General features: G+C 42.8%; 1 protein-coding gene across 1 annotated transcript in view; it reads left to right on the top strand.

Annotated features, from left to right (window-relative positions):
- Window positions 1-23479, top strand: part of EEIG1 (estrogen-induced osteoclastogenesis regulator 1) — a 47015-nt gene that overhangs the window by 15407 nt on the left and 8129 nt on the right. The window contains exons 3-9 of the mRNA XM_075259560.1: window positions 14603-14723; window positions 16352-16381; window positions 17912-18028; window positions 19304-19350; window positions 19554-19693; window positions 21246-21350; window positions 22414-22603. Of these exons, the coding sequence (XP_075115661.1) occupies window positions 14603-14723; window positions 16352-16381; window positions 17912-18028; window positions 19304-19350; window positions 19554-19693; window positions 21246-21350; window positions 22414-22603 (750 nt within the window). The remainder of the gene's footprint in view (window positions 1-14602; window positions 14724-16351; window positions 16382-17911; window positions 18029-19303; window positions 19351-19553; window positions 19694-21245; window positions 21351-22413; window positions 22604-23479) is intronic.

Here is a 23479-nt window from a genome sequence, read left to right as displayed (position 1 = left end):
ATAAAGGCTCTTTTGATATTGATGGTAATTTTGACAGTCACATGAAGCAGAGCTACTTCTGCGTATGTGAAAAGCCACGGCCTAGGACTGATCTGATCTTTCTGCTTTTCCCATTCACAAGACGTTTGCCTGGCTCCACCATACATGTATCATATGTTTGGAGAGTTGGGCATGTTCAGGGTGGAGCGAGATATGGGCTCAAACATTGGTTACTTATGTGTTAAAGGAGTATTCTGCTTATATAAAGTTACTCCCTATCCACATGATCGGGGTAACTTGCCGATTGGTGGAGGTCCTAGCGATGGAACCCCAGCCAGTAATGAGGATGGAGGTCCCAGTCCCCCATATGAATGGCGAGGCAGGTCAGGTATTCCTGCTGCCACTCTGTTTAGTCAGTACAGCACTCACCTATGTTCGGCACCCCATAAAAGTGAGTTCACTTGAACCCCCATTCTCATGATCAATGGGAACAACTGGAACCTCACAGATCAGTAATTTACCCCCTGTTCTGTGGAGAGGGGGTAACGTGAAATAACCTGAATGCCCCCAGCCCCATACCGATAGTAAAGTCAGCCGAACCCACTGATTTTGGAGGGGTGGCTGAATATTTTATGCATATAGGGTTGTGCTATTACCCCAGATACTGGGCTAGTAAAAGGATGAAGTTCAAGGCCTGATTCTGAAAACGTATAGCTTAGCCAACAGCTGTAGAAAGCGTATGCCTGCTTTTAGAGCCAGCAGGTACTCTGTAGGACCTGAAGCATGGTTGTATCAACATTTGGAAGTGGGGTTACCCTTGCTGATGGTTTCCACTTTAAAGGCTGAGTCACACATACACCTTTTATTGTCAGTATTTCATGAATTTTTTTTTAAGGTGTATTAAAAAGCCATGGGGAATACATACTTCTGCTTTCGGCTACATCCACTTTTTGGCTTTGGTCCAAAAAACTGCATCAAAAACGGTATGTGTGATTTCAGCCAAACATAAATATTTTGTTGTCGTCCAGCTGGGCCAAAAAAGTGATGTCAGCTGAGAAAACAACTTCGTTTTTCTGATAAGAATATGCTATGTGGTTATTGCATGGCCAGACATGTTGTAGGTATAGATCATGTGGTGCAATATGGGAACTAGTTGACAGGTGATATGGAGAGGTGACCTCTGTGCTTCATACAGGTATATGGCACAGTGACAGCGCGTTGCTAGGACAGTGTGTACTGAATTCACAAGGTGCGTTGGCAATGGCATAGAAGAAATACAATAGTCACTATGCTCTCCGATCGCACCGCTGAATGCCTGACGTTCCTCCTCACGTGGTTTGTCACTCACCTTGCATTGTTTCAGACCTTGGAAAATGAAATCCGATATTTGTCTTTACAAACCTAGGTGCTCCCTGCATTTCAGTGAAGGGCGTAGCAAGGTAAAATGCATTTATCCCTATGACTGAAGCTGTAGACCTGTTTATTCAGAGCCTTCTTTACTCTTATACATGGTAGCCTATAGATCTGTAGCCACTGATCCTGGGTGATTCAGGAAGGTGTTTGGTTTTGTTGGTATATGTGTATGAGAAGTGTTATGTCACCTACAAACATACAAGGGTGGGGTGAGCATGCACCTAAGAATAGAAAAAGGTCAGGGGTGATCAGTCTGTCAAGGTGTAAGTCTCAGTTATTAACTGTTTTTGTTGGCTGTTGAGAAGCCTTGATCCATCCAGAGGAAAAACCATACTGAACCAGTGAATACGGCTGAGGATTTCAGAATCTGACATCGCAGCCTCATATCAGGTTTATGCGTGTTGCCCACGTGAGCAAACATTATCCAGACCAGTATAGCACTTGTTGGGTCCAATACAAACACCTAAGACAGTCAAACCTGTTAACCAATAACCTCAGAAGCTTGTGTGTGCATACATTATCTGCCAGGTACTGATAGTTCCAAGATACTATTCACACCATACATTGGCAGAGTATTTACGTCATGCCCGTTTCTATACTCTTTCATGGAGCCATACATTGAGATCTTTATAGAAAAACCAGGGCATCACAATGACATTCTTCTTCTCACCCTTTGGCTGGTAAAAGGGGTTGTCCAGTTAAGAAAACCCATTGTAATATATCTTATGGAGTTTTCTATTCAGGATCCTACCCTGACCAGCGGTGGAGAGCATTTAGAAAGAGTGTCCCTCATTCTGGAAGACCCATCCTGTCCTGCATTACAACACAATACATTGATTTGAATGGTCATTGTGTAATACTTGTTTTTCCCAGTGGTGGCACTGCAGAGAAACTGAACACTTATGCTAGATTTCCTTACAGATTACTCCTAATCATGTGTAATCTCATGTTGTGATGGGACTTTTTATTACGAGTAGGGATTGTACAAGGTGGAGAAACCCCTATAAATGAGGTTTTACACTTATTCCCTTTAACTAACATCCTAAAATGGTCCTGACCGTCTGTCTGTGTGTAGTGAAGCCCTGCATTTGGGACCTATATGAATGAATATGCGATATGTGATTCTGGCTGAGCTGTATTATGATTGGTGCAGGACCCGTGTGGGGCGGAGCATAAATAGTTTTGTTTTTTTGTTTTTGTTTTTTTTGGGGGGGTTTAATCACTGGGTCATGTCCCACCACCCCATGCCGTGCCTTGGGAATAACACATAACACAGTATGATATATTTTTTTTCTTTTAAGAGCTGTTTCATTAAATTAGATAATAACTAATTAGATAGTAACTATGTACCCTATGTGTGACAACTCTTAATGGCACCTTCATGTTGTTACTGAATAACCCACCAACCAGTGCTAGTAAAAGCGGTATTGTCTGATTTTATTACTTTTGCTCATAACCTTCAGGTCTCACCTGCCCATCCCTACAATGCCACTATTGAGTAATCTGCCTTATCTTTTTTTTTTTTTTTTATCCTCTAAACTTCCCTTTTGTTGCAAAATCATTCTCGAGCCTCCGCAATTCCGATTCTTTCCTTCAAAACGGACTGTGTCCTCGTGTATGACCCCAAGGACAATCCATTTCCTTTGCAGTTAACTGCCCATAGTGTATACACACAGTGGTGTGTATACGTGTGGTATATATTCTCTATGAAATAATTTAGAAGCTGAGCTTTGTGTTTTGGTGTTCCTCTGTTATTACTCTTGGAAATTTATGTATGGGTGTTACCAGTTAGGGGCGAGTCCCTATGTACACTGACACTGAACAAGGTTCACTTGACAAGGTAATTGGCAACTCCCAGCTGTCAATATGTTAATAAATTACCAGGAGGAATAACTGAGGAATAACACAGAGTGAATTGTTATTTCATGGGAAATGCAAGTATTTACTAAAACACGAGCGGTCCTTTAAGGGTATGTTCGCGTGGCATAATCTTGTCTTCTACCTCAAAGTCCTCTCCAAAAAACGTAGAGCCTTCAGGTTTCTGGTATGGGTTTATGTGCTGACGGAGCAAATCAAGCATTACGCTTCACACCGCGGTTTCCATGGTGATTCAGTGGCCGAAGTTGCGGCAATATCAACCAGGACGCTTATTTTTTTCAGTGCAGGCAGCAGAGTCTGGCTGGATTCCATGGTAACTTTTTTGATACTTGGGGTGTATTCAGACACTGCTGTTGGGCTTGGGTAAAACTAGATGCGTTTTAGTTTTTAGTTTTGCATCAGTTTTTCTAAGCTAAAATCAGGAATGGGTTGAAAAAAAGACATGGAACAGGTGTAAAAGACATGGAATAGGTGCAAAAGACATGGAATAGGTGCAAAAGACATGGAATAGGTGCAAAAGACATGGAACAGGTGCAAAAGACATGGAATAGGTGTAAATCATTCCAGGATGTAAAGCGCCAAAGTGTGAATAAAGCCTTAAAGGGGAATCCACTTTTAACTGACTATCTTTTGACATATATCTCACTGATTTTACCCTACTAAGCTGAAGTCAATGGTAGATTGAATTCACTTTTGGGTCCCATGATTGGGATAATATGGCGAGCCGGTGATTTACTTGCATAGGCCTGGCGTAATGTTTTGTTGCCCTTATGTACTGTACAGTGTTACAAATATCATAACCCACAGGGAAATTGTCCATAACATCTCTGTCCTTATGTCCTTCCTCTCTCAAATCCTGTTGTTTAGGAAGTTACTAGTTTATCATAAAAAATCCTTCCTGCTCTGCGGCCCGGGGTCCCAGGCGCTGCCTGCAGCCGCTTATCTCCGGAATGCACGCTCATATCAGCTGGACTCACCCATTAACTGGTTACATGCCAAGCTGGGACAGGTTACACATCAACCACACTTCTACATACCGGAATGGAGAAATCCAGTTTTCAGATTGCAACATGAAGGCCGGGCTATTCCTTGTATAAAGGTTATAGCTTGTCATTATACACAGCCTTCAAGTCTTTAGGTTACCCAGTCATTGAATAGGTAGGGCATGCTGTGTGGAAGTCACCTCGGATCTCGACCTCAAATAGCTTCCATCAAAGGATAACTCTCCACAGTCCGCCCAAACACTTGTGGCTGCAGGAATCACCCTACATTGTGGTTAAAGTGTGACTTCCGATCTTGGCTGAAGAACACCCTAAAGCTTCACAATAGTAATAATTATCCTGATAGCCCCAGGCCCACTGCCTTATAAACCGAGGATGTGGCCAGCATCAATATATTAAACATGCAGACTTAGTGACCATGTCGGGTGATTCTGCTGCCCTATTTGTGAACAGTATGTGAAAGTGGGAGAGAAGATGAGCCCTGTGCTATATAGGGTTATATGATAGGAGAGAAGCTGAGCCCTGTGCTATATAGGGTTATAGGATAGAAGGAGCGAAGCTGTGAGATATAGGGTTATATGATAGAGGGAGAGAAGCTGAGCTCTGTGATATATAGGGTTATATGATAGAAGGAGAGAAGCTGTGATGTATAGGGTTATATGATGGAGGGAGAGAAGCTGAGCTCTGTGATATATAGGGTTATGTGATAGAGGAGAGAAGCTGAGCTCTGTGATATATAGGGTTCTATGATAGAGGAAAGAAGCTGAGCTCTGTGATATATAGGGTTATATGATGGAGGGAGAGAAGCTGAGCTCTCATATATAGGTGTATATGATAGAGGAGAGAAGCTGAGTTCTGTGATATATAGGGTTATATGATAGAGGAGAGAAGCTGTGAGATATAGGGTTATATGATAGAGGAGAGAAGCTGTGAGATATAGGGTTATATGATAGAAGGAGAGAAGCTGTGAGATATAGGGTTATATGATGGAGGGAGAGAAGCTGAACTCTGTGATATATAGGGTTATATGATAGAGGAGAGAAGCTGAGCTCTGTGATATATATAGGATTATATGATAGAGGAGAGAAGCTGAGTGCTGTGATATATAGGGTTATATGATAGAGGAGAGAAGCTGAGCTCTGTGATATATAGGGTTATATGATAGAGGAGAGAAGCTGAGCTCTGTGATATATATAGGATTATATGATAGAGGAGAGAAGCTGAGTTCTGTGATATATAGGGTTATATGATAGAGGAGAGAAGCTGAGCTCTGTGATATATAGGGTTATATGATAGAGGAGAGAAGCTGAGCTCTGTGATATATAGGGTTATATGATAGAGGAGAGAAGCTGAGCTCTGTGATATATAGGGTTATATGATAGAGGAGAGAAGCTGAGCTCTGTGATATATATAGGATTATATGATAGAGGAGAGAAGCTGAGTTCTGTGATATATAGGGTTATATGATAGAGGAGAGAAGCTGAGCTCTGTGATATATAGGGTTATATGATAGAGGAGAGAAGCTGAGCTCTGTGATATATAGGGTTATATGATAGAGGAGAGAAGCTGAGCTCTGTGATATATAGGGTTATATGATATATACAGTAGGTGTATGGGACATATAAGGACAGTAGATAGGATAAGATGATATTCCATTCGCTCTTTGACTTGCCTTAGATGTTATTCACTTCAGTATTAATGCATTTGAGCTGTAAATAGCTTTTATATGTTCCTCGCTGTCTTGAAGCTTATGACATAACTGAGTCACAAAGCGTTTGAAGTGCTCGGCAAAGTTTGTCTTCAGAGTAAATTAAGTTCTCATGAATTTTACATGCCGGCCATATTGAGACTATTACTTTAGAAACTAAAGCTACCCATACTGTAAGTAAATTTAGATGCATTTTTCGGCATGGGCAATGGGAGATTACATGGTATTGCATCATAGACTGAGTTAAACAAACAGGGCATTATTAATAATAGGGTTGCCGTTCGACGCTACAACCCTCATCTGAATTGTAATGAGTACATGACAGCAGACTGTGCAACTTTATCATGGATCTGATCCAATAGAATGAGAAATGGGTGGTTTTAAAGAAGACCTTTCACCATCTCCACCAACACAAGGTCTTTTCATCATGCAATAGCTGCCCTTCCACTGATTCTTGCGCAGATGGAATTTTTTTCTCTAGCCCCTTCCCATTCCTGAGCAAATTGTGCAGTTAGTTTTGATGCCTGATATGATAGTGGGTGGCATCAGTCAGGGGGCGTGACTCAGCGATCGTTTCATAGGTGGTCAGCGTTAGAGCTCTGAGTCACATTTCCCTTGCCTGCTCCGGCCTGGCAGCACCCTCTTGACTTTAGAGAGTTTAGTTATGATATCAGGCATCAAAACTAACTGCACCATTTTCTTAGGAATGGTGGGGGCTAGAGAAAAAATTCCAACTGCATCGGAATTGGTGGAGAGGCGCCCATGAAAGGAACTTCAGTTTGTGGAGGTGATGGAAGGTTGTCTACATTTGATATCAATGTTCAGTTTGCACCTGCATATAATGCCCGGTGACTATAGCACTAAGAGCGGAGCTGTATTCATAGACAGATCTTTGTTAGTAAAGGGGCATTAGAGCTTGCTTATAAAAGGAGCCCATTGTCTGCATCAAGCAGGGAACACGAGAAGCCAGGCTGCCCGCGCCGCTCTCATACATGGGAAAGGTACAGCTCGTGAATAGCGAGTGTGATAACCATTCATGTCGTGTCTGCAACTATAACAGCAAGGATAGCGGCTGAGCAAACGCGTATGGGCCTGGCGGAGAGAGGGGGCAGGCAGGCGAGCGATTCCCCTCTGCAAAAGAAAGCAATAACAGTAAAGCGATGTTTGCTAAATTCTTCCATTGTGTCCAAAATATCCTCTGAAACCTGATGCTAGCTGTGGGGGGCTTGGAGGGGAAAATTTTAGGCAAGAGGTTGAACAGAACATCTGAATGCAATTAAGGCGGCTAGCCCTGCACCTTGTAAACCAGTGCTCCTTCCAAGTGGGAACACCATGCAAGATAACCAATCCAACCCCCCTCCCATAGCGTGGGCTCAATGCATTGTTATTTCCAGCTATTTTGGTCCTAGTCACTCAAAGAAAAAGTTAACTAAACGGCACGGTTCCACTACGTCTCCCATTGCCATGGAAACCGGAAAATCCAATCTTTATCGGCCCCCTTTAACAGCCTCCTAGCTGTACATAACTGAGGGATAGAGGAATGAGGGCAAGGTAAAGGGTTAAATTAAGCCCTGTACTTGTGCTATTGTATTACAGTGCAGTAATCCCTAATTCTTGAAATGTAAGAACATCCCTTTTTTGTTCACTGCTTTCCTTTGTGTCCATCTGTCACCTCTTTGTGATTACGGATAGTCCCCCCTCCGATCCCTGAGCCCTTGGTATCAGGATCCCTATTATGGGGGGCTTTAAGGATGTGTTCCTACTGTCCTAGTCAGCAGAGGAGTGTTCTGGCATTGGGGGTATTGGATATAGTCAGGTTGGGGGGGTCTCGGGTGACAGGTTAAAGCATTTCTGGTCTGCTACCAGGGGGTTAAGTGTCAGTTCTTCTAGTAACTTGTCCCTGTGGTTTAATAATTCCACTCCTGACCCAGCCTTTGTTGGGTGCACTAACCTGTCATTCACTCCAAACCTATCATCTCCTCCGGTTGCCTCCGCAGCTCCCATTTTTCTTACGTAAGCTGTTTAACAAGATAACAGTAGACGTTGCATTAGTTACGTATGAACAGTTGCATTAGTTACGTATGAACAGGAGGCTGTATCCGGCACCTGTGACAGGAAGAACAATATGGCAATATAAGACTTTGTTCATTTGCATCGTACACATGTCACGTACACACAATGAGACAAGGCGGTTTCTTATCAACCTGTTAATTCACATTGCATACACAGAGGGGGCGGTGTGATCACAAATCTCTGCTGGCAGAATTTGGGTCACATTTATGAAATGTCGCATGACTGGTTTTCGGGGAAGTAAATATTGATGATCTGTCTTTAGGAGAGGGCATCAATATCTGACTAGTGGGGTTGTGATACCCAGGACCACCACGGATCAGCTGCTCATAGTAACAGCTGTGTTTGGGTCAGCAATAGTCTCGCTTTACAGGCCAGTGACATTATGGTCATTTGATAATGCGACCTGCTATCAGCTCAGTACCCTTTAGATTAATGGGGCTGAGCTGCAGTACCAAGCACGGCCACTATTTATTATACAGCCCTTACCCAGATGAGGTGGGCACTGAAACCAGCTGATCAGTAGGTGTCCCAGGTGTCGGTCCCCCTTGAAAAGACAGGTTATCAATATTACTGCCCCTTTAAGACTAGCACTTCTATTCTGAGATGTTTCTCCCTTTCTATGCCACTTTTCTACTGGAGTGAGAGCAGTAATTTTGATAAATCCGGCACACATTAGCTCGACATAACAACTGTGCCAACCTTCCCACCCACTTGTCAAAACTGGAGTAAAAATGCAAAAAGGCCAAAAATGTATCAAAACCCCATTTTGTAACCTTTTGCTTCCAAAAATTTGGTATTGGGGGGTTGATTCTTACCCCAGAACATTCTTTTGCTCATGAGGCTTGCAGTCTTATTTTATGCATTGGTGACCGGTTAAAGCTTTTCTGGTCTGCTATCAGGGGGTTAAGTGTCAGTGCTTCAGAGCTATAGCCCAGAGAACCAGTCTGACTACTGATGCAGCCACCAATTCTATGTTGCTTACATCACCGGTTCTGCACCTTGCCATCTTTAGTACTGATGTCATGACAAGTCCCGCCAAACTTGCTAACCTTTGTGGATGTCCTTGTTTTAGATAGCGCAGCCTTACGTGAAGCAAAAAGGGAGAACAATGTTTCCATATTTGCAATACTATGTAATTTTGTAGATGAATATGACATTTTGTAATGTTTTTGTTGGTGAGCTGGGGTATAAGGTACAGACTCCGATTTCCCATGACTGTCTGTCCTACCCTATCTGCAGGTGCAGCAGTTCCCTTCCTTACTGCCCCCCTTTGGTTCAGTACCAGGCAGCTGACCCGCAGGTCTATAGTGTTACACAGAAGGAATTGTGGCATCCATCTTATTGTCCTTTTGTGCCTCTCAGGAGGGAGGAGGGTACGGCCATTGTCATGCTAGAGTTTGGAGAAATTCCATCCCCGCAGCTCAATAATGTGTCTTTGTTTTCACAAACAAGCAGGAGCAATAACCCCCAGCTCAGGCGCTGCTGTATGACCGGTGGGAGAGAGTGAACCCTCTGACATGGAGGGCTCATCTACTAAAATCTGCCATCATGTTGTGGGGATTACACCACACCAAGAAATGAGACAAATTTTCTGAAAATAATGCCATCAGATTGTACCCCCATGTCATTGCAACCAATGAAATATAACCTTTAGCAATAGGGTTACAAAATTTTTGGCATTGACTGATAGTAGGATTCTTATAAGTAGTCCATAAAACATACCAAATTTTGGGTGGGGTTTTTTAGTTACATTCAGTCCACTGTTCTCTTGGTTTCTTCTTATATAAGCAAGATATATTGTATACTAAAAGAATATACATATTAATAGACACGTATATTGTAAAGTTTGCCACTATGGCTGTGTGTATAGTCCCAAAGAAAGGAATGGGCCCGTACTTTTATCTGTAATTGCAGATACAAACTAGAATCGTGTGCAGGATACCTTAGGGATCTATCAGCGATTACATAAATTGGTGTTTTTGTATAAGAGAAAGTGTAAGCCTGTGTCAAATTCTTGGTGGGTCTTGTTTCTACCTTCTTCTCGTACTGTGAGGTTGGACTTTGACCTTCTGTGATCCCTGAAGAATTTTAGGAATGTGTTGATTGGAAAACTTGTTCCTGCCTGCAGGCCCTGGAATCTGGTTGGTTCACCTATAGTGTATCTCTGAGCCCTTGCCTTTGTTTATGTTATCAATGCCGATAAGACTGGCACTTCATGCCTCTATAATCCCTGGTGGCACACTGGAAATATTGTGAAACCCTAGATCCTGAAAATCCTGATATGTTCCAGGAACCTTATATCTTTAATGTTATCTCTAAAGATAAGAATGTGGAAATTGCTTGTACTTGTCTTATTTGAAGTCTGGAGTCATTATGGTTGGTCTTGGTCTTCTTAAGCTTCAATGTGGGGTTCTAAGGTGGCTATCCACATTAGATGAACAGAAGCCAAATCCAACAATTTTAGTGGAACTGGCCGACCATCTGATGTATGTGGTGGTGTCCTCACTCTCTCGATGGCACATGTTGAGGGAAAGAAGGGTCACGCATTTTGGAATTCAATGATGACTGCCTTTGTTCTAGGCAGATGTGTCTGAAAGCGGTTTTTCCCCTTTTCCACATTTTGAGCACATGCATGCTTAGCTGAGCCGTCCATTTAAGTGTATAGGGGCTTGAAGGACCAAATGAAAGTTTGGGCAAATCCCAACTACATAGAAGAACGTTCATCTCTCTCCTCCAAATAATAGTCGTAATGGCTGAAATCTTCAGGACATAGCAATGTATTGAATTAGATATCTTTTGAGACTCTACAGTTTTAGAAGTTCCCTGGAGATGAGTACATCACCCTGACAATATCTCCTGCAATATTTCCATACTACAAAAAATGATTTGGACATGACCTAGAGCCAAAGTACAGTCAAGTCTCATCTGTGTAATGTCTGACTCGCCAATGTCCTTCATAATTGTGAGTTACGAGGACATTTGCTCCAGTTTTTAGTATTCTTTTGGCTTCTTGTCAAATTATGAAGGTCTTCGATATGGTGTTTTATGACGAACACTGCATTACACGTCTGCTTCACCCAGTAGATATGGGTTTACCTAGACTTGTCTGTAAGGCTAACCAAGCAAGCCACGTAACACGGGATTGTCCATACTCCCGGAGAGATGGAGGACAACAAATGATCCAAGTCTGTCATGTAATACGAGGTTTAGGTTATACTAGACTGGACCTGTTACATGTACAGGGAATCATGAGCTAATATTTTATTAATCACTACTAGGAAAGCAATATATAAAGGAATATATAACAGGGCCTGCAGTTGTATATTCCTCAAAGTGTGTAGATGATCAGTTTCCCAATAGGAACCTGTGCTAAGAAAAAGCAGGTACCATGTAAGCCTTCCGAGAAGTCTTGAGGGTTTTGAGCTGCCCTGTACCCCTACTCAATTCAGGCTTGACTTGAAGCTGAGACAGACTGGTTGCTAAAGACATTCTCCTTGACACCCTAACACCCTTATAGACTCTTGTTGAGAAGATCAGCACTCCTTCTACCAGCTAAAGTCCCCTGCGTCCTCTAAAATTTATCATCTTCTTCCCCTCCAATGTTTTTTCTAAGAAAATCTATTTTTTCTCAGAAAAAAAAGCCATTTCCTTCCGCCATACCTTACCACAGTAACGTTGCACACCATTTCTGTTTGCAGGAAATGTGACCTTACACAGTGTAGATGAGTTTGTATCTCCTGTCGCCTCTGTGCAGAGGGAGGCTCTGTCAGTCATGTTAGTCGTGTTTACAGCTTCGCCGGGTCCCCAGCCACTGCTTGCATCATTTTGTTATCTCTGTATCATGAGCGTGCCAGATATCCTTCTCCCTTGTGTCTGATAAGAAGGCAAGATCCTGACTATAACCAGATTACTGTAAGCATAGAATATAATGTTCTGACTCCAGCTCAGAGATAACCCTCAGCTGTCCTTCCTTTTTCCCATGATTGTTGTCGACGTTCTGAGAGTTGTAGTACTTTATGGAAGAGGATTCAGAGATATGTGTCGACAGATGAAGCTTTACTCTGATATTCTATCTATCCATCTATCTACATAGTTTTTGGGTAACAACCAATATGGCCACCATCCAGCTTACCTTGGCTTCAGGAGGTCACAACGCTTACTGTCTTTTTGTTCTTGCAATTGCCAAGGATGTCCCCATCATTCAGAAATATCCTAGTGATATGCCATCAATGTCTCTCCTATGATACCCCCTCAATGCCAAATATTCCTGGTTATGCTGTAATACACCCCCTGATCCCATGCTAGTGTATAATAACTGTGTTTTCCAAGATTAGAAAAACAGCAGCACCACACCAGTCCACAGGTTGGGCGTGGAACTGCAGCTTGACCACATTCACTTCAATGAAGTTGAGCTGCAATGCCAGACACAACCCATGGGCAGGTGTGGTGCTGTTTTGCCAGCATGTTTTTCTAACATTAGACATCCCTAGCATTTTGATTTTGGATGATGAATGGTGAAAGTCATTGGTGCAGATTTTTTATCCCTTATATACCAGTTTTCTGGCATAAATGACGCAGAAAATATTGCATTGATAACGCCAGTCTTCGTAAATCTCCTGCTGTGAGAACGATAACGTCAGCCATATTAAATTATGCCATATTAAATTATATGTGTGCATCCTAATTAAAATGGCTACAATAAATATTCATTAGTTGCGTCGCCCCTGCCCGAATTTAGCAGCTTTTTCCATATACAGAATTTGTTGCTCATGTGACTGCAAATCCAAAGAAAATTTGCGGAAAAAAACATGAAAATAATCCAGTGCAGGTTGTGTCCACAGGATTCCGAGCGACACTGCGGGCCTCCATTTACCTGGAATAGAAGATGACTAGAAGACTTGACAGAAGGTTATCATCCACTGAAAGGGAATAGCAATTACCGAGAAGCCGAGAGAGCCCGCTCATAGGCCGCAGGCTGCTGGGTCTCCCCTCCCCCACTCTTAGCTTCTGGGCTCATTCTAATGGGTCTCATCACTTTTTATCTGGGGCCTGTGCAGCCAGCTGTGAAGTAAAGGAAGTTCTGCTAGATATGGTAGCGTGGCCGCCCATCATCTGCCATCACACATCACCGGGCTGCTGCAGCTCAAGGCTTCGATCGGTATAAATATAGCAAAAATTTCACCTGGTGTCTGCACAGTTGTCAGATGTCAGACACTGAGAGCAAAAACCTGGGTGCTATAGATATATATGGTGTATATATATTATATATAATACACACACATAATGGTTTGTTAATCCTCTGTCGGAATAGTCGTTGCTTCTCACATCGCTATAGTGGGGGGGGGGGGCACTGCATAAAGTAAACCCAACGTTTAAAGAGGACCAGTAACCAACTCCAACTCCTTGCATCCTTCAGTAGGTGGCACTTAACTGATTCTGGAACAGGTGCAATTTTTTCTGTAGCCCCCACCTTTCCCGAGCAATCATTTCTGTTCTATTCACCACTAATATGCTAATTAGGCTTTCTATTGTCAGGTAGGCATGTCCCTGACTATCTGCAGCAGCCCAACGGATAATAGAGACTATAATCAGTATATTAGGTGATAAAAGTAACAGACAGTATTGCCCAGGAATGGTAGGGGTTCGAGAAAAAATTCCAATTGTGACTTGAATCAGCGGAGTGGTAAATATTAAAGGATGCAAAAAGGTGGAGGTGGTGAGAGGTCCCCTTTAAATCACAAAGTGTGCTAATGGGGGTTATTTTTTGGTTTCTTACAAACACTGTATAGCATATGAATCTGTACTGTATGCAGTAATGCTATCAGTTTATTCCCATGACTGCTATTGCTCTGCTTCACTCCACTGGCATTATTTACATGAACCAGGAGGCTCATGATGAAGTGGGCTTGAGTGGCATAATGTGAGTGCAGTCAATATGGGTGCAGGTTCTGAAAGGAAAACCACCGAGGTGCTGGCAGGATGAAAGATCAGACGTCTTGTACTTTGTCAGACACTTGCGGTTTTGGCTGCAGAAGTGGAAACCAACTAGCAGTGTGTGAAAAAGGCTTCATACAAAAATCAGAAAGCCGTGTCTTCTAAATCTGCTTGACAAGATCTGATCTTGATGATTTTCACAAATGGGGTCTTATCCATTTGGGAGTTGGTTATATTGGTTGTCACCCAGCTTTTCCAGAAATGGATAAGGTTATGGTCACATCTGTAGGGGAGGAGCCTCTGTTGCAGATTTGGTCACAATTGATGTATAAATACCATGACTGACCATCAAACCCCATTATAAGACCCATTTGGGGTCTGTCGTACGATCGATCCGCCATTACATCATGGTTTCTGGTTTTAAGGTAGTCAGAAAATCCGTCTTCCCATTTAAAAAAAACAAAACAAGTGTTTTATGTACCTTTTTACTTTACTGTTGTGCCTATGGCTAGAGATCCGCTGCCGCCCTGTGATTTGTGATGTGACCCGCATTGTGTATTGTGAAGCCTGGTCTGTGCACGTCACTAAACTTGTCACCCTCTGTCTCTTATCACAGGGAGGAAGTACAAGAAAACTGTGTCCGCTGGAAGAAAAAGCTGACCTTTGTCTGCAAAATGAGTGCCAATCCTGCAACTGGCGTGTTGGACCCCTGTATCTGCAGAGTCTCCGTTCGGAAGGTAAGCAGATGACAACTGTGACATAAATTGGACTTGGGTGGGGGTAGGGTAACGTGGCTTTTGACTATTATGCCTGCTAAGCCTTATAATCTGAGCGTGCAGCCTATGGCTTTAGTATGTTGCTGAGCCCATGTAATTACGCACGGAGGGGTTATGCAATTAAAATGGCAGGATGACATCATCGGCAGATATGCAATTGCATTAGGATCTATACACTTGGTCTGTCGTCTGGTAGGCAGTGTGGGCAGCTGCCATTCTCTGTGGTAAGAGGGTCATTATGGCACTGCTGAGGTCAGTTGCTCCTCAGAATAGACCCGGCTTCTAAAATGATAGTGAACTGTGCATAGGCAAATGCTTGCAAGCAAAATAGGTGTCATTGTGGCACAGAGATTAGTAGGCACGGCATGGATTCCATGTGTGTAGGTAGCAAATGGATGCATTAATTCTGAGCAAGCAGAGCAAACTGCAAAGCAGCACAGTGGTTAGCAGGTAGTGCATGGGGTGTGTATCTGTACAGGTAGCAAATACAAGCATTACTACTAGGCAAGCAGAACAGGTGGCAAGGCAGCAGAGTGGTTAGCAGGTATTGCATGGGGTGTGTAGGTAGCAAATGCAGAACAGGTGGAAATGTCTCAATGTGGTTAGCTGGTACTGTAGCTGGTACTGCAAGGAGCTTGCATGTGCTCCCTGCATTTGCTCTGCGTATTCCAGGTTCCTTCCTAGCACTAAAAACATATTGGTTAATTTGGAATGACGGAGACTGACATGAGTGGTAGCAATCTCTGCACAGTGCTGCAGAATATGCTAACACTATTAACTTCTAGTGGCCAATGTATGCATTGGCCATCTCAAGATTGAGATTTAGATATTTTTAAAGGGTTTTCTGAGACTACGACATTGCTTCCCTATTATAAGGACATGCTATCGATATTAGATGAATAAGTCTGACACCTGGGAGACCCACCCATTTGTTGTTTGAAGAGTTTGTGGCACTGTGTCTTCTCCAGCCAGTGACATCATATCCATTGGTCACATGGCTGTGCTGCAGCTAAATCCCATTCAGATGAATGGGGCTGAACTGTAATTCCAAGCACATCCACTACACTGTACGGCGCTGTGCTTGGTAAGCTTTGCAGAGGTGACAGTGAATAGAAACAGTCCTGAACAACCCCTTTAAAGATACTATACTTCTGTATGAATAATCTAGTATATGAATAGAATAGTAGCTGCCACCTGAATTGTGGCCTAGTGTTGGTATGAAGATGGCTTGCAGTTTTGTCTTCCATATCCATGCATAGAGACTTGTTATATCCTGCCATTCTATTACTGGGGTATAGTATCTGCAGTATACAAGGTGCTCCGAGCGTATACTGCATTGTTATTCTGTCTGATGTGTGGGAGTCAATGTATGTGATGCTCTGCATGTGAGATGTAAGCTGAACAAATGCAGTGCAGGATGTAAGACGTGGCCTGTTACGCACACATGTATGGATTTAACCCTCTACATGATGACATGACCTACTCCGGCTCCGTGCTATGACTCTAGCGTGGCGGATTCTCACCAACTGCGAATGATGTTTGTTGATAGTGTCGGAGTGGAAATAATAATCTGTCTTTTCCTGTTACAGGAACTAAAGGGTGGAAAAACATTTTCAAAGGTAAGACAGAGGACATAACTCAGTCACTTTGCCCCGTCCCCTAATTCTGCCCACTCAGCTTACTAAGAGAGTTTGTCAAGGGCAGCAATTTAAAGGGGAACCACAGCACTATATAAAAAGGGTCAGAATAAAGTACATCAGTCATTACTACTGGACCCCTTTAAGAAAACATTCATTGCCGATGCGTCAAAGCATCTCTGCTATGTATAGTGCTGGCGATGAATGTGACAGCTCTGATGGCTGCTATGTCCAGGATGCTGTTTGTTGACACATAATTAGACCATTAGTCACCAATTTTCAGGTAAGGAGTCACCCTATTGGGATTAGTAATACCTATCGATCTTGTTAGGGAAGCTGAGCAGGAAGGCTCGCTGTGCGGATTCCTAGGCTACAACACGTGACAAATAACTGAGATATCCATCAGACTGATAACACTTTGTCATTTAGCAAAATGACAAAGATGTGGATGAATAGCACGGTCAGCATTGTCAGGAGGAAGCCGGGTAGAGGACTCTTTGGGCTGTGCATCCTTTCATTTGGAGGCCCTTCCTCTTTGAGTTTCCTGCCATGATGGTGGGATGTGGGGACCCCCTGCCAATAACAGTGTGTGACGCAGACTGGATGCAGTGGGAAAGTAGTAGGGCGGATGACAAACACGAATGTCAGGATAACATTATCCCTGCTTTTTAGAATAACAAGTCTTCCAGGTTGGCTAGGAGGGGGTTAAACAGATGGGGATTTACATGGACTGGTGCATTGCTGTGATACGATGCTTGCAGTGCGTCTATATAGTACAGCACGTAGCATGTGTATCAGTATAGCAGATCTAGTCAGAGAATCTGGAAACGACTTGTAGTCCTTAAATTAAAGGTACTGTTAAGCTTAGAGAACATATTATAATATATCCTGATAGATAATTCTGAGTAAATAGACGAGGGAGAGCAGTTACAGAGAGTGTCTCTTGCTCTGGAGGACCCATTGTGTCCTGCATTACAGATATCCCACTGATTTGGATAGGCACTGTGTAATTCTCCTTTTTCCCAGTGGTGGCACTATAAGAAAATGAAACGCTGCCAGTTTCCCTTTATGAAGATAGTTCAATGTGGAGAACCCCTTGAAGACTTATAGTTATAGGAATAAAATCTGGAAAGGTGTCAATCGTTGACATCCCAACTCTCAACATCCTACCTACAACTGAATGTTTACAAAGTCTTAGCTATCACTCAAGGTGACTTATGAAGATGAGGCTTATTTTCCAAAAGTCCTGCGACATTTCTTAAATATCTCAGACATTGAACTTTGAGGAATCTGGTAGGACAGGTCTGGGCTGACGCACATGTTTGCCAGTTTTTGACACCCATAACTGGCATGTGTCGTAGTACTATACAATATACAGAAGATAGTTTATAGGATATATAGGCACATTTCACTTCTACATAAGGCCCATATGCTATATGGACTGACATTCCTGTTACATGAGCCTCTATATGTCTTAGCATTGCTTCACCCAGTGTCTTGTTCTCTTTCCAGCTGGGCTTTGCTGACCTGAATCTGGCTGAATTTGCCGGTTCCGGATCCACAGTACGCTGCTGTCTTCTGGAGGGATATGATACCCGGAACACCAGGCAGGATAACTCCATCCTAAAGGTATCATTCAGTATCTATCTCTGCTATTACACAGTGCACATGATCTTCTCCAATCTCCTCTGCCAGTATATTAATATAATTTCCCTTTCCTGTTTATTTCCAGTAATTAATATTTACCGCTATTAAAGTCAATGATAAACTCATATAGTCATCTATCTAAGAATTCTCTCCGGTGACTTTAGAACTAGTTTTCAGCCTTTCTATGAACCAGTTGCACCAGGCAAATATTAGTCTACCCGGCACTGTTGACATCAGTGAGGCATGCGGTATTATGTGCCTCATGCTTCAGTAATGTCATCCATAAATCTGGAGGCTGGATGTTGGTTTGTCTGCACAGTCATCGCCTCCATTATGCCTCATCATCTGCGTTTCTGTTTTTCCACAAGCAATTACCGTATATTCACTCTCATGTCACCGTATTATACCTCTCGCTACAAACTTATTTAAAGGGTCATTAAAGGAGTTTTCTAAGACTTATAGCATGGGCCATCAGTATTAGATTGGTGGGGGTCTGGCTCACAACACCCTGCAGAGAGGGCGCAGTGCTCAGGTGAGTGCTGTAGCTTTTTCATTGCATGCTAAGTACATTGTATAGTGGCTATAGTATCTGCTATTGCAGTTCAATTCCTTCTAAACAAGACTTAGCTGCAGAAGGACCATGTGACCCATGAAAGTGACTTTAAGCCTGAAGAAGATGTCACCACCTCTTCAATAAGCTGGTTGTCAGGGGTTCAAGAAGATGGACCACCACCAATCTGATATTGATGACCATCCTATGCTGTGATTATATTGTATTGCTGCTTTTGCATTGAAAATGAGGAGACATTGCAACAACATGTGATTAAAACTATCCTACAATTTTGTGTACACAGCCACATTGCAGACTTATTGGTCTCCATGGTTACAGACTACAAATAAACCCCATGTAGTCTGACATACTGGACTGATTATAGAGTTTGATTGGCGTATCAGTTTATATAGAATGTGTTTGTAGTCTGTAACTATGGAGACACATAGGTCTGTAAAGGATTGCCGACACAAAACTGTAGGGTGGTATTCACACTATTTGGGAAAACTGCTTTTTTAATTTTATTTATTTTGATGTATTGGAGCAATACAAATCTATTGGGTGCACAGGGGACATCCCCTTTAAGATTGGAGTTCAGTGTTATCCTGATATCTTTTATCACAAATTTATTTTAGTATTTTATTTTATAATATTAATATTTTTATATTATGAGGTCCAGTATGTAACTTTGGATCTTTCTTTGACAGGTCACCATTGGAATGTCCCTCCTTTCTGGAGACCCGTGCTTTAAAACGTAAGTGGGTTTTTTTTTTTTATGATTCAGACTGTTTTGTGACTACTCATTAGACTTGTCCCATGTTATTACAACAACATGACTTACATGGCGTACACGTCTTGATCTAGTACCTAAAGGGCTTGCTTAAGTTTTTTTTACCTCTAGCGTCTATTGTAATACCAAGGTAAGCAGATTGCGTGTTGACTTTATTTGTGTTTTAGGCCTCCCTCCACCGCCAAGACTGTCTCAGCTCCTGGACAAGACTCCTCTCTGCAGATAACCTGTAAGGGTCAGGGGACTGTGCGCTCGGCCAACAGCACTATGCGCAAGAACAGGAGCCGCCAGGCTTTGCTTAGTTCAGGTAAGAGAACAATATTGTAACTCCATTATATCCTACAGTACTACAAGTCTAAGCATTTCTTGGTTCTAAATAGTCATAAAATGTAGGCTTACCCCTGAACTCCATTTTGCAATTTACATGGAGCGATTTTGCTTTACTTATCACATACTGAACAGAATTGACATCTTGTAGGGTTTTTTCCCCAAAAAAATTGGCATTAAAAAGGATTTTCCAGGGTTCTCAATTAATGACCTATCCTTTAAGATCAGCGGTGGTCTGGCATCCTAGATCCTGGTGGATCAGCTGTGTGAAGCTGTAGTGGCACTCCATTAGTCCCGCTGCTTCTTCACAGGCCATTTGTCATCAGTCACATGGTCTGTGTGCAGCTCAGTCCCACTGAAGTGAATAGGGCTAAGCTGCCATACAAACACAGCTATTATACACCATATAAAGTGTTGTGTTTGGACTTTCTGTGCAAAGACCGCAGTGTTCCTCCGAATGCTACCCCAGCATCAATATTTACCACCGCTGCGAAAAACTAAAAAGCTAAAAATAACATATGGCAGAATTGTGAGTGCAGCTCTGGAGAATAATATTGGCTGTACAGATCAGTACAGGATAAGTAATGCAGTGCTGCTCACTTTTTTAGGAGTTCTCCTTTAACTGTATCTGTTTTATTGACATGTGAAATGTAGAAAACAGGGCACTCACCCGCCACGGGATACATAAAACATTCGTTTTTATTTCATCCTCTTTAAAAAAAGGGTCAAACCTTGACCATTGGGGTACAGAAAACGGAATGATGCAAAGAAACAAACAGCGACGATCGTTTCGTGCTTAGTGCACTTCGTTGCATCATTCCGTTTTCTGTACCCCAATGGTCAAGGTTTGACCCTTTTTTTAAAGAGGATGAAATAAAAACGAATGTTTTATGTATCCCGTGGCGGGTGAGTGCCCTGTTTTCTACATTTCACATATGTCACTGCCTGTCTAGGTTTTTTCACAGTGAGCACCACCCTAGGATTTTATTTATTCCATGGTTTTTTGGCTGTTACAGCTGGAAGATTTGCCAATACTGACACAAGATTGTGAATACGAGCGCTGTTGCAGTAGTGCCGCTGACTACTTTGTTCTTTGCAATGTATCTGTTTTATTGCTCACAAACAAGCAGCCTATTCTGCGTACCCAGTTTGTTCTGTTCACATTAAACAAGACTCGCTTGTCGTTGTGACATTACTGATTTTGAAAGCGTTGGCAGAATCCGCAAAGGGAAACACGCCTTAGATAGGAGGATTACTCCATCCAGCAAACTTGTTTAGCAAGTGATGTTGTAAAGGCTTGATAGGAATGCATTAATAGACTTAGAGGGAAGGTGCGTACTTCTCTCCAGGTTACAAACATCAGCTCTGGAGGTAAAGCCTTCCAGCTGGCAGGGAATATCCCGCTATCTGTTGTAGTTCTCATGGGAACAGACAGTGGGATAGGAGCCAGGTTTAGCAGCTGTTTTCCTTCTAGTATGATTTACTTCCACCAAACCTCTTTTAAGCCTTTTCCATATTCTTAAACATTCCAGGGGTCTTCGAAGAAGCTGATCAAAATCTCTCAAGCCCTGAAGAAACTTCTCATTCAGGCCACTCGCGGAACTCCAGCCAAGCCAGCCAGCAGTCCAAAGCATCTGGTAATCACTTCTCCCCAGTATTTCTACATACCGATCTCTGTGGCTTTCACTTTTTCTGAGAACAAGGCCATCTACTTAAAGGGGCTGTCTCATTCATCAGCCAGAGTGGATAGCAAACACAAGGAGTCTGTGTCTGTGTGTGTCTGTCTCTCTCTGGAGGACCCGGTACATTACATGCAGAACTGCAGAGTCAGTGTTTGGCCTACCAGCACCATAGCCATGATTACACGGACAACACATTAATTTCAGTGGGGATCCTGTAATTCTTCAAGTCGCCTGTGGAGGCATTGCAGGGAAATGGAACACTTGCTTTTGGCTCCCCTGCAGATTACCATTGAATGCAGGGATGCCAGCAGCAAGGACTCGTATGATTAGCTCATTTTCAGGGCAGCAACTCCTTTAAAGGGGTTTTCCGAGACATTTAATCAGTGACCCATCCATAAAATAGAAAAACAAAGAGAACAGCACCGAGCAGATTCTCATGAATTACCACTGGATGTAGCACATAATAGAAGAACAAGTAGCTTCTCACCTGGTGGTGTTGTTATGCATTGAAGCATAGAACACCTATGTGGTGGGGAGTCGGGGGCAACTGCTGTACCAATGTCATGAAGACGTCAAGACAATGGGACAATACGGACCAGCCTCCTCAGAAGATTCAGCAAAAAAACAGCGCTTGCCCACTGTAGAGGGATTATCTACACTTGAGAAAGGGTCTACATCGACCGGAAACACTTTGTTTGCATTATCCAATAAAACATTTCCAGTTTATTTTATTTTTTTTGTTTTTGTTTTTTTTTTTTTGCTGAATCTTCTGAGGAGGCTGGTCAGTATTGTCCCATCCATAAAATAGGCCATCGTTTAAAGATCTCTGGGGGTCCTGGTTGTCCACAAGCTGTTTGAAGACACAGAAAACCAGTGAAGCCGCAAAAAAAACTAAATTTAGCATCACCCTTTTTACAGTGCTTGCTCTGACCCTGTATGGCCTATAATGGTGAAGCGATGTTGATTATCCCATGCGCCTCTGCATATCTTCATGCATCTTTTGTGTTTTTCTGTGTAGGTCACAGCTCCGAACACTCCCGATGTTCCAGTATGTCAGATCTGACTCACAGACGCAACACATCCACTAGCAGCAGCACCTCTGGGGGAATCAGCATTACTACAGACACACCCGATGCCGAAAGGGAGAGCAAACCAGAGAAGCCCCCAAGACCTATCAGACCACCCCTGCTTCTGGAAAGACAGACCAGGTAATGTTAATGTATCACAGAAGTCAGACAGACTGCCTTCTTGGGATGGGTTGCTCATTAAATTTTGGGAGAGTCCAAGACGTGCGTTACAGATGTTCTTATTCAATGGCTTAGAGAGCAGAAGATGAAACAAAAACTCTTCTGTCTCTGAAATGTCAAGTTAGTGACAGAATTGTGAGTGTCTTTCTCTGGTGTCAATATGGAATATGTGATGTGACTCAGCTGGGGCTGAGTCAGTCTGGAGCGTTGGCTCAGGTCTCTCTAGATTCCAGAGCCAGCTCCTCTGACACACACTACACTCGTGATTTTCCTACTTGGCGTCTGCCAATGGAGTTTTATTGTTAATCAGGAGATGAGTCTCATTTGGGATTGTTTTGACTACTCTGCCCCTTGTTGCGAGCTTCATTCAGCAACAAGGCGATTCAGATTATGTGGCCACTTATCTAAAACGATAAGAACAACTGCCCATTTTGTCTTTTGGGCTAAAGTGCAACAGGATCTTCTCAAGTGGTTACATCAGTGGGGTGAAAATCTCTGGATGATCTTTTTAAGGGTATGTTCAGTGCAGTGTTTGATGCGGCGATGAGATCTATTTCACAATGAATTCTCATGGGTCTGTAGCTAGCACAGGTGAAGTTGGGTAAAACTATTCATTTCTTATTGGGCTTGTCCTTTAAAGGACACTTATCCCCTATCTACATGGTTAGGAATGGAGCGCTAATGTGCTAGCATGACCTCCACTCCATTCACTTCTATGGTGCTCCAGTCAGGCTTTAGGGGGACTTTCACTCCCCTGTTCTTCTGATCGCTGGGGGACCTGGCAGTCATGCCCACTAGTTATCTCACACTTAGGCTCTGTCCCATGGATAGGGAATA

This window comes from Leptodactylus fuscus, chromosome 11 (assembly GCF_031893055.1).
Source record: "Leptodactylus fuscus isolate aLepFus1 chromosome 11, aLepFus1.hap2, whole genome shotgun sequence".
NCBI classification, from domain to species: Eukaryota; Metazoa; Chordata; class Amphibia; order Anura; family Leptodactylidae; genus Leptodactylus; species Leptodactylus fuscus.
The sequence above is the reverse complement of the archived record's forward strand: the minus strand, read 5'-3'. Positions and strand labels throughout refer to the sequence as shown.